General features: G+C 30.2%; 1 protein-coding gene across 1 annotated transcript in view; it reads right to left on the bottom strand.

Annotated features, from left to right (window-relative positions):
• LOC106458288 (pyridine nucleotide-disulfide oxidoreductase domain-containing protein 1-like) overlaps nt 1-11,858 on the bottom strand; it is a 46,709-nt gene extending 34,851 nt beyond the window's left edge. The window contains exons 1-4 of the mRNA XM_013917785.2: nt 11,764-11,858; nt 7,175-7,255; nt 3,011-3,130; nt 1,517-1,588 (exon numbers count right to left, since the gene is read on the bottom strand). Of these exons, the coding sequence (XP_013773239.1) occupies nt 1,517-1,588; nt 3,011-3,130; nt 7,175-7,255; nt 11,764-11,853 (363 nt within the window). The 5' untranslated portion in view covers nt 11,854-11,858. The remainder of the gene's footprint in view (nt 1-1,516; nt 1,589-3,010; nt 3,131-7,174; nt 7,256-11,763) is intronic.
• Nucleotides 11,859-12,109: the final 251 nt, after the last annotated feature.

Here is a 12,109-nt window from a genome sequence, read left to right as displayed (position 1 = left end):
TCCATTTTTGGAAATGCTCCCTTATATACACTTACTTTTATATATGACATGAATAACCAATTAGAAGCTCAGAATGTCCCCCTAGTGATTTTCTAAGCCTTTCTAATGTACCTAGCATCATTTCTTTCTTTTAAATCAAAATTGCAATGAAGTAGGTTGTGTCTTTAGTCTACTCGATATTTCACATTTTTTTAGACCCAAATACAGCTTAGTTACTACATTTGATAAATTATAGTAGAATTCTATGGTATTGTTGTAGTAATTTACGATTTTTTGGTTATTCAAAAGTATATATAAAATCTAAAAAAAAATTTTGTTTCATGTCCTCCATGTGCAAAATTTTTAAAGGCTTAGCAACCTACATCAGGCAGCAACCGAGTATAAAGGTTGTAACTAGATGAGATAATGGAATTGTTTGCTTTACTTCTTTATTTACTGTTCTCTGTTTTAAGAAAAATAAATTTAAGAACTTATTTCAAAATAGCAATAATCTATATACATATATAATGTATAGTAATTGAAATGTGACTGTATTTTACAAAATACTAGTCGACTAAAGTGCAGCCAGGACAAGTTACTTTGTACAGACCAAAGGTCACCTTTATGTTATTTGATATGGTAACATGAGAGTACGTGAGCTACGTCATTGTAATTTCTGTATTGTTAGCCAGGCACGGGTGAAAGGTCAATATAATAAAAATAATAAATATATATAAATGTATAATGTTATGAGATTTAAGCTATTTCATCTAAATATTTATGTTTTCGTGTTATATTTTGTGTTCATTCTAGAATGAAAGATGCATAATTTGTGTTTATTTCCTAATTTTTTTATGGTGGTTGCAAGATTGGTCAAATTTACCAAACCCATACAGAGATTAATTACTGAAAATATCAGATAAAATATAAAGTTTTTTCTTAAGAAACATTTGGTAACTATCCAGACATTATAAAGATTTTGCATGTAAATTTCGAAATTGTCTGATGCACAAAAGTATTTTTAATGTTAAGATGAAAATTATTTTGCATGATAGATAGGCAAGATATGAAAAAAAAAAGGCATGAGAGAAACATTGTTTTACAAACCTTACAACTTAAATAAAAAAATTAGATATTTTGCATATGAAAGTATTGTAATGTTTACTGATAAACTGCCAAATGTCGCAAACATTTGCTTACTAATTTAAAAATTATAGCATGAAAACTACAACAAGCACAAAATGGTTACGAGATCAGTCCCACAGACTGAGCCCGGGTTGAAAGAGTTAACAGGTGAATCTTTTATATTCATAAATTCTTGTAATTTGTGTAAACTTTTTACACTTGAATTTATAGGAAATCACTATTTGTATATTATGATGAGATATATTATAACTACTTTAAGACCCAAGTTGTAAGACTAATTTCAGCATACTTGCAAAAATCCCTGAGAACAATGAGCTTGTGTACTATTTCTACTTAATAATTACAATACTATAACCATAATGTTTTTTTAATGTCTGTTGGTTGAACAAACCTTTGGTCTTCCTCCTGTACAGATACACAGTTTTGTGTACATCACTACTGATCCATCAGATAGAAAAAGTTTCTGAAACCCAGAAATAAAAGTAATCATAAAACTAAAAGAAGATTTAAGTTCTATAATTTTATGCATTTGGTAAAGGAACTGTTTGATATATGTGTATGTACACATAGTGCTTGCCAAATTCAAGGCAACAGGTTGATTAAAAGAAGTGACCTGTAGACAGAATTTTTTATTAAAAAAGCTTGCTTTTTCACACAGTCAGTAATATTTGTAATAACATGACACATCACAGAAAAGAATACTACAGCATTTGAATTTCTAATAAGTATTGAAATACAACAAAGGAATTACAAATTGACATAATTTCACAGACTTTTAGATTTCCAATGTGCGACTCCCAGCCAATAAATGTGTATTAGCAAGTAGGTTTTCAGTTGCCAATACATGGCTGATACAGTTGGTGCTGAAAATTTTCATGGGCTTTACATAATTCTACATCACACAGAAAAGACTGCATGATTTGTTACTTTCAAACCATTGCAAATAGGAAAAGCAGCTGTGTTACATTTATGTCTAAAATGCATAATTTGCACAAAATTTAAAACTGGTGCCACTGATGCATATGTGCATCAACAAAAACACTGAGATAAATGCATTTTAATGGAATTGTCATAAATTAGAAATCAGTTCTACTGTGATGACAATCCCACGAGAGTCTCCTCTCAGAAATTTTGCTTGGTTGTACATTTTTATTACTTTATATATTTTTTTTTAGTTGGCTTTTATAGAATGAATAAAAATAATGCTCCTTCAAAGCTCATGCTAAAAAAGAATAATTCAAAGCATTGTTCAGTGTTTTTTGAAGGGAGAAAGCATAAAGACACAATGTATTATTGAGAAAATTGTCCTAAAAAAACCAGCCTTTGTATAAAGCCATGTTTTACAATAGCTCATCAATAAATAATGACTCAAAATGTATTCTACAGAATTTTATCGGTTTTATTTGCTATTTTACATTGATGTAAGTCAGGAAATACCGTTAATGGATGTGGTATTCAAAAAAAGACCCCAAAACCATGACAAGATATAAAAATAGATACACATCATGTGGTACTCATAAACAAATTTTAGCTACAGTGTCGATGACACTCATGTGTATAAAGGTAGAGATTTTAGTTGAATAAGTATATATGCCCATAAATACTGTATATGATATTATTTTACATAATTAAAATTCTCCTAATAAGAACAAACCAATGACACCTGGCAGCAATGAATGTGCTAAGCTACTAATCTGAATCCTACGACTTATTACTGGTTCTAAACGTTAGAGATATTTGGCAATTCTTGAATATATATATTTGTATTTTGTTTATATGCTTGATACTTAAGAAAATATTTTAATAGGTTTTTCTTTTAAGTCTACAAATATGAAATCAACAAATATTTTACTGATTGACTTGAAGAGCACTATTTAAGTCTTACATGATGCTGGGCATCCAGTTTGGTCACCAAGGCATGAATAACCTGAACATTAGGACATTCATGTTCTAATTGTGTTGAAGGTTTCTCCTCCACATCAAAGCTTTCCAAGGTTCTTGTTATCTGAAATTACACATGTAGATATATATATCAAAATGGTTAAATAGTACACCACTCAGATCTTCAGGATTTTTTTTTTACAGTCTTAAGCTCTCATAAAGTTAATTACTACCAACAATTATGTCTGAAAAACATTATCATCAACTATTGTGTTTCATATATTGAGAAAAACAGTTCCATTTATTTCAAAAGATTTGATAATGTATCCACTAATTTTTATTCTTATAAATGACATAGCTTTATTAACACAAGTTAAGATGAATGTGTTTGGTAGTAATAAGCATGATGAAACATATAACTTGAATAAAACAAGCTGTTGTTACATTCAGAATTTTGTGTATACAATTTTAAACATCTTTTAAGAACATCAATAAATTTTAGTTTGCAATATAATGTATCTCACTCTTCCATAATATTTATCTAATAATCACAAAATGTTTGAGTTTTCCTAAGTTCTGATTTGTTACAGAATAATTTGAGTGCAGTTTTGATCCTTTCACATCAGATTCATTCCAGCTATTAAAGAAGCAGAATCTGTGTTTAAATTGAGAGAGCTAGAATATGCTAGCAGAGTCTTGTCTGTGTCTTACCCATGCTTGCAATCTTAATTTGCAATAGTTTTAACACTTGATGATCAGCTTGTCACCTTCAGTTCATCTTCAATAAATAAAGCATTTTATGTTATTTCAAACTTGATTTCAACACTGTGTCTTGTCTCTTTCATTTCACCTGTAACAAATCACACCTGTTTTTCTATATACTAGATCCATGAACCTTTCATTTTTGCAGAATTTGAGTACCTTGTGTGATAGGTTTAAACTTCGTATTACCACAAAATCAAATGATGGATATACTTTTGATCCCCGACCCATTTAAAAAAGTATTTCAAAACTATTATTCATTAAATCATAATTTAACTGCCTTTATTACAAATTACTATTCAATTTAATATATAATAAGAAGTTTTATTATTTAAATTCAATATATTATAATTTTTTTTAACATGACAAAGACATTAGCATCTCCACAAGATTTTGCTTAAAGGATGTAGGAAAGCCATCCTTTTGGAGATACTTCTCAACTCGTGGACTCGTACACTGTATGATAGTTAAAGCATGCTGTGTTATTTATGCAAAAATATTTTATTATGTTGCAATGATCAGATCTAAATCTACAAAACTGAAATCTTGTGGAAGGCACAAGATTCCTATTATAGCTTTAGATGTAATTACAATAAAGTTGTGTTGAGCCAAACCTCTTTTTTTTTTTTACTTTGCTTTGGAAAAATACAACGTACAGTATTCAATACAAAACTAAGTGTTTACCCAGAAAATCAGTCTCTTTCCATAAAAGGAAAACCTGTTGCCTAATCTGAAAATATTTTGGTTATAATAATAATTTATTTTATCTTTCTGATGATATAAGAAATGATTTAAGATAGTTTGGAACCTAATTTTGGAAAGGTTGTGTTTGAATGAAGTAAATAATGGCAATGTACATAAATTGCTTTCTATTTTTTCTACATAAACTTTTAATAACCTTTTTGTACTGTAAATTCTGAAACAAGTTGTGAGAACACTAAAGAAAATCTGATACTTGGGGTATTTGAGGCACATGACAAGTTCATTTCTTTTATCAAAAGAAAATTGCAGCATTGTTTTAATAAACATTTTTTATTTACTTGAATGATACAATTACTTTTACAATACAATTTTTTATTTCCTTTCAAATATAGCTGATGGATGGTGGGTACCGTTTGGTATGACAGACTTTGCAACTAAACCTATACATCTGGAGTAACAATAATCACCTCTTGAGTAAAAAAACAAAATTTTAAGGATTCAAGCAACGTTAAGCATTTAAAATTTATAAACTATATGAACTCATCTACCGAAGAAAATTGTTTGAAATATCATAAAATATAAAAAATTTGTGGGTTCAATGTTATAACAATGATAACTTTCTTGCCAATAATTGGTGGGTATATTTTCTGTTATAACTCCTCACTAAATTTTAAAAAAATTAGCTTCTGTTCTTTATGGATATTACTGTAAATATTGTTTCTTCTAATTTGCATACAATATAACAATTCCTTTCTTCTCCATTTGTTTATAGTTTTCATGAAAAGCTACAAAATGGCTACCAGCAAGTAGCTGTCCCTAAACCTGAAATGATAGATTGGAGTGAAGACAGTTAGTTAACAGCATGCTTAGACTACTCTTGTCTGACCAAATAGTGGGATGTGACCATCACTCTTATAATGCATTCACAGCCTCAAAGTGAGTTTGTTTGTTTGTAATTAAGTACAAAGCTACATAATATGCTATCTGTGCTCTGATTACCACGGGTATCGAAACCCAGTTTCTAGCATTGTAAGTCCGCAGACATACTGCTGTGCCATTGGAGGCCTCAAAGTGAGGAGCAGGTTTGTGAGGCATTGGGACGCGAACTATGAACCCTTGTATTCAAAGGCCAGGCATGCTTGCATTCTTATTAGTTAAAACCCCAGCAACTTTCATTCAAAGTTTTATAGTTCAAATGAGTGTTTCTAGTTGCAGAATATAAAAACAACTTTATTTAGTAGAGTTAAAAAAATGGGAATTTATATATAAACAGAGTAAAAACAAAATTAGTTGCTTATCATTTTCAGACAATACAAATACTTTATTTAAAACATAAATTTTGAACAACAAATTTAAACATTTATAAGCTTATCAGGATTAACCCAGAGGTAAGTGCAACTCTAAATTTTACATGTAAAAGTACACTGGCAAAATTTTCTAACTGAACAGTGGAAGCACTTAAATGTAAAGAAAAATGTTTAATTTGCTTGGTTTTTGGTGGTCAGATCAAACTGAAGATGTTTCTAATTGTTCACCTCTAATACAACTTACATATAATGTTTCTTGTTTTTTTTTAAATTGCCCACATTTTTGATTCTATGGGTAGTTTTAGTTCTATTTACTATCATTTTAAAGCAGAGAAAAAGAATGTTGAAAATGCTCCTCATATTCAAATAATGCTGATTTCTATGATTATGTGAGAATATGCAAATTTCATTTGATATGTTCTATACTTTTATTGTTATGTATATGCCTAAAAATGGATGTTTTTTTCTCGTTTTATTTCCAGCATATATGTGAACTTATGGGCTAGATTAAAGAATTCAAGAATTTTTTTTACTATTGGTTAATATTTTAAATTTTTTCTATTCTTATAAAACTGGGAATATGAGCTGTTTGTAGCAAATTATGATAAAAATAGAAAGTTCTTCAACACAGGTGGTGAGTGAGTCTTTTGTTGGTGGGGGGGGGGGCTATTCTGTCACGTGTGGTGAGTTGCACAGTTGGGTTTGTTTGTAATTAAGCACAAAGCTACACAATGGGCTATCTATGTTCTGCCCACCATGGGTAATGAAACCTGGATTCTGGCGTTGTAAGTCCACAGACATACCGCTGTGCCACTGGGGGGCTGCACAATTGGGAAGGATCAGATCCTAAATGAGTAAATTCTCTTCAATGTCTCACTTTTACCCTCTTTCAATCTTTCTCTCCATAAATACTGAACAATATTTTTAAGTTTGTGAGAATAATGCTCTGTGAGGGAGTTTATTTTGGGAAGCTAAACCACACCTGCTTTTCAACATGTTTGAACAAAGAAGCACTGCAAATGAATCAAGTTAATTGTGAAACAAAGCATAAATATTTGACTTGATAAAAAAAACAACTAATTTTTAATGTTATTTTAAATCATAAACTAAATCTGAAATAGGGCACATTTGGCCTTGTGGTAGAACTCTGAACCTGACAGCTAGGGAGCTGGGTCCAAATCTGTGCAACACCATAAAGTATTTCCCCATACTTTAAGTTAAGAGTATATTATATGAGTGTCAGTCAATCCCTTAGCATGGATGGTGGATGAGGTGTTGTTGAATGGCTGCCTTCCTCCTGGTCAGTAGTTCTAAATTAGGGATGGCAGCGGATAGCTTTAGTAGCTTTGGTATAAGTACAATTACTCTAAAATCTAAATTTTTGTAACTGGACCTACCTTTCTTACATTTCTCACAGCTTTGATAACAGGTGTAGCAGATATCAGCAAAACTTGCTCTTCTGGACATTCAACAACTAACTTTAATAACAATAATATATATATAAATATATAACTTTCATCATATTTTTTATTCTTTTAAATATACAATTCAATAAACTATCACTTGAAAGAGCTCTTCAATCAGTAAAATCTTCTGAAAAAAAGTCTTATGCAATTTTATTTCTTTTCACAAGTTTTTAAAAGTTTTTCAGTAATAAGAATATCCTTAAAAGTTATTCTAAAATACTTTTTGTAAGAAAAGAAAACATACATACATATATAAAAATCAAAAGTTCTAAAGCTATCAAGTACATTAATGGTAAATAGGGGATTTTATAATCAGCAATATAAAACAATATTGATGAAATTAACATAAATCAAAAACATTACAAAGAGACAAAAAATCAACATTAATTTTTGCATTACCAGTCCTTGTTGTCATCATCAAAACTCATAACAAGTAATATCTGTGGCCATAACACCCAAATGCATTAGGGATATTCCATCAAACAGACAAGATACAGACACCAATGTCAAATTAGTCAGCAAATAAGTAAAACCAGTTAAGGGTTAGGAGTTGAGTGCTTGAACCCACAACTATTCAACTCCTATTGCCTTTTGCTGTCTGCAGCCAGTTGTGGGAAGGCAATTAACCTTAATATTTAGATACAACCTTAAAGAAGAAATAAACCACCCTAAATTTCTACAATGTAAAACTCCCAACCTCCATCCTTTTACAAGATGTACAAAAAGGCAAAAATATTCTCATAGTAGAAGCAGACCACCCTATAATTCTTCAAGACTCGCAACCTTCACCCATTTATTTAATAATTACAAAATGATGTTAAACAAAACAAAAACCCTTAAATGAATAGTTCTTAGTTCCCCCACCCTTTCTATTGGAAATTTGTTCAAGTATAAACCAGATGAGCTGAAACAAGACCAGCTACCTGAAATTGGTCTTTTTACCCCAGTATACTGAACAAAATAAATAAATATCTTAAGGTTAGTTATTATAAGCCAAGGGCAACCTTGAGTACCTAACAATCTCTATGTTCTTCACAAAGTAGTTTCTGTAACTGAGAGTTTACTTTTTAATATAATTTCATATTTATTAAAAAAAAGAAAAAAAAGAGTATACATTTTTTTTATTTGTCTGTCCTTATAACCATTATCTTTCAATTTACTTATGAATAATTGAACATTATCCATAAGAGAATTACTATTATTACAAATTGTTAAAAATCGTTTTAATTGAGAGATAATAGTTTCTTTTACCAGTATACACAGAATGACAAATTCCCTCCTTTTATCAAAAATAGTCAACTGTACTCTGCCTTCTACAAAAATTAATATCTAAGTCTAAGTAATGTGCATGAGCATCACTAAGCATTGTTTTTTTCTATTATAAGTTCCTTCGGATATATTAGGTTTGAATTAAAATTCAAATTGTTGATAGAGATTAAATAATTTATGCAATGAAAAGTATAGATATATATAAATTAGAGTTTGATACCTGTTTCAAAAATTAATTTTCATAGAAGAACAGTTGGCCATGTTTGAAGAGAAATTAGCACCCATCAGAATACCTACTATTTGCTTATATACCTGTTATAGATACAAAAATTAAGTATATTTTTTACGTTGATCTTAGTAAATTTAAATTTTGGAATAATTATTTCTGTATCTACAAATTTATCAAGTAGATCATTAAAAACCCTGATTAAATGTTTCAGACCTATTTGGCTGTTTTTAAAGAATTTAAGTTAATTTGAACATTCCAAAAGCAGAATATTATTCTTAATAAAAAAATAGTGGTTCAAATCAATTGATGACAGTAACAATTTTTTTCAAATAAAACATCTAGAATGTTACTGAGTACAACAGAAACAGGTTTAGTGACTGTGTTTAAAAGAGTTTGTAATAAGCCTGAACTTGTGTGTTTTATGCAATTTTGGAATTGCATATAAAAGTGAAAGTTAGAAAAAGTATAATCTATATTTATATTCCATTTTTAATAGCTTTCTTTAAGTTAGTAATAATTGTATTTTTATTTAAAGTGCTTGGGTGCTATGGCCACAGACATTATCCATTATGAGTTTTAATGATGACAACAAGGACTGGTAATGGAAAAATCAATTTTGATTTTTGACTCTCTTTGTGATTTTTTGATTTATATACATATAGATATTTAACTTTTTATCACAAACATTTAATGAATTAGGAGGCACTTTAAAAATAAATTTATATATACACATATGGAAATGTTTTCACTACTTAATTATAATATTATTTAGATAACCAGTACTGCAAAAATTGTACAAAAGCCAACTTTGTGTATGAGTGTAAATTCTAAAATAATTCTTTAAAGATAATTTAGTTTAAAAGTTTTATTCCTATAGGATGCTTTTTATCAGAAAAATGAGGTATAGTAGTGGAACAAGATGGTAAAGATGTTTTTTTTTCCTGATTAATCTCATCAACACATGAGCTTCAATAAGATCACCTTTTACTCTTTTCTCAAGAACAAAATACATTAAGAGATCTTAACGTATCCCCATACAATAACCATTCCATCATAAAATTATTCTAGTAGTCCTCTTCTAAATTCTTTCCATTAAGTTAATATCCCTAAAACAAGGAGACCAAAACCATTTCCAACATTTATGAAGCTTAACTAGTGTCGCAATTAATATAGCATTTAAGGACAACAAGGATCCTGCTGATCCTTTGAGGCTGTCCCCATCCACTAAACTTTAAAAAGACCCAACAAAACATAAAACTAGCCTTCAGCATTTAGATACTTATCAAGCCTTTCCTTAAACTCTCTTAAATTTACTACACCATCACATCTGAAGGTAACACATTCCAAAGGTGAACCATCCTGTCAGAAAAACAAAACTGTCTTATTTAAAGTTGACTCCTGTCCAGCCAAAATTTATGTGTCACCTTGCCTTTCCTACCATTCTCAGCAAAGTACAAAAAAAAAAAAGAGGATGTATTGACATTATCACTTTTCTTAATCATAAACATCTCAATAAGATCCCTTCTAACACTCCTTCTTTCGAGAGAAAACAATTTCAGAGACCTTAACCTATCTTCATATGATAACCTTTCCTTCACAAGTACCATCCTAGCAGCCCTTCTTTAAACCCTTTCCAACAATTTAATGTCCTTAAGGAAAGGTGCCCAAGACTGAACACTGCTCCAAATGAGATCTAACCAGTGACATGTATAATAAAATTATAGCCTCTTTAGACTTATATTCAATATTTCTGTAAATACAATCTAAGATCCTAGTTGCCCTACATTATCAACAGCACAACTGCTTAAGAGACTGACCAAGCAAAACAAAAAGACCCTTTTCTTCCATAACACTGTTTAAGTTATTCCCATCCAAAGTACACTTATAATTTAAATTATGATAACTCATATGCATTATAGTTAAAAAAAATCTATTATTTATTTGCCAAACACACCAAATAATCTAAATCATTTTTAAAACAACAGCATTCTAATCACAACCAACAATACCCAAGATCTTAGTATCATCTGCAGATTTAAACAGCTAAAGACCATAGGCCCTAATACTGAGCCTTGAGGCAACCTACTTGTGACATTAATCCAGTTTGACTAAACTTCATTTATACCAACCCTATGCTTTCTTCCATACAACCATTTTTTCAATCTAACAAGCCAAACTGTACCCCACATCTATAGAGATAACTTTTTGACAAGTTTTTTGGTGTGGTTCCTCATCAGAAACCTTTGGAAAATCCAGACACATCAAATCCACATCCTACATAAGCACTAATATCTCAAAAAGAATGTAAAAAAATTAGTAAGACAAGATTTACCCCCTAGTGAAACCATGTTGACTATCCAACAAAATGTTAATTTTTTTCTCATGACTTTGCAAAACATCTTTTATTAGAATTTCACTAACATTTCCCACACTGTTATAAGACTAATAGGCCTATAAGTATGATTACCCAGACAAATGTTATGACCTTCTTTGTAAATAGGAGTAACATTAGAGAACTTCAAATCTCCTGGCACCTGCTCACCCAACTGATACTGATAGTAATAAACTTATAGTTATAAAGCAAAGTAAACCTATCTCATTCTATTTTTCGTCCTTCCACACAATTTCCCAAAGGAATCTTTAATGGTATGCAGTTTAAAATACTATGTATATCTTCACTCATCAAGTATCACAACCTGCCTGAAAACCTAGCTGAAAACTAATTTAAAATTTATTGGTAAAATAAGTTCAGTATTTATTATGATATAATTGAAAAACTAAAAAGAAATTATGGTGGGTGTTGATTTACCACATCACTGTGATCACGAACACAAATGTGAAATGCTTGTTCTAAATTTCACCCCTTTCGTCATGCATTGGATTTTCTTTCGAAGCTTCACTTTCAATTTGACGAATCCCGTCCAGTGACAACGTAGACGACCGGTCCCATTAAATGAGGAATTTATCTTTAAAAATACTAATGTTATTACAAAAACAGATGCAAGCCAATGAACTCTCTTACTTGTTCTGCACAGGTCACACCAGCTATTCCACCACCCACAATAGCAAACCTGCAATTTCTTCTAATAATCGCGCTAGAGGAAGTTGCCATTTTGAAGTAGATCTTCCTGCCATCTACTGGGTCTGTAAATCTAAAGTTAGATTTGTAAAAATATATTATCAGTTTTATTATTATTATTATTGTAATGCAATATCACACAGACCATCTATCAGTAGATCACGATTTGTCATTATAAAGCGTTATATACTATATATTTGAATTAAAACATATTGAGGTTTGGTGTTAAGTAGCAACTGTAACGTTATAAACCCTCAGCTTACTATTTCGTTCTACACTAAAAGGTTTC

This window comes from Limulus polyphemus, unplaced genomic scaffold (genome assembly GCF_000517525.1).
Source record: "Limulus polyphemus unplaced genomic scaffold, Limulus_polyphemus-2.1.2 Scaffold21, whole genome shotgun sequence".
In the NCBI taxonomy this organism is placed as follows: Eukaryota; Metazoa; Arthropoda; class Merostomata; order Xiphosura; family Limulidae; genus Limulus; species Limulus polyphemus.
Note: the sequence above shows the minus strand (reverse complement) of the source record. Positions and strands in the feature narration are given on the sequence as shown.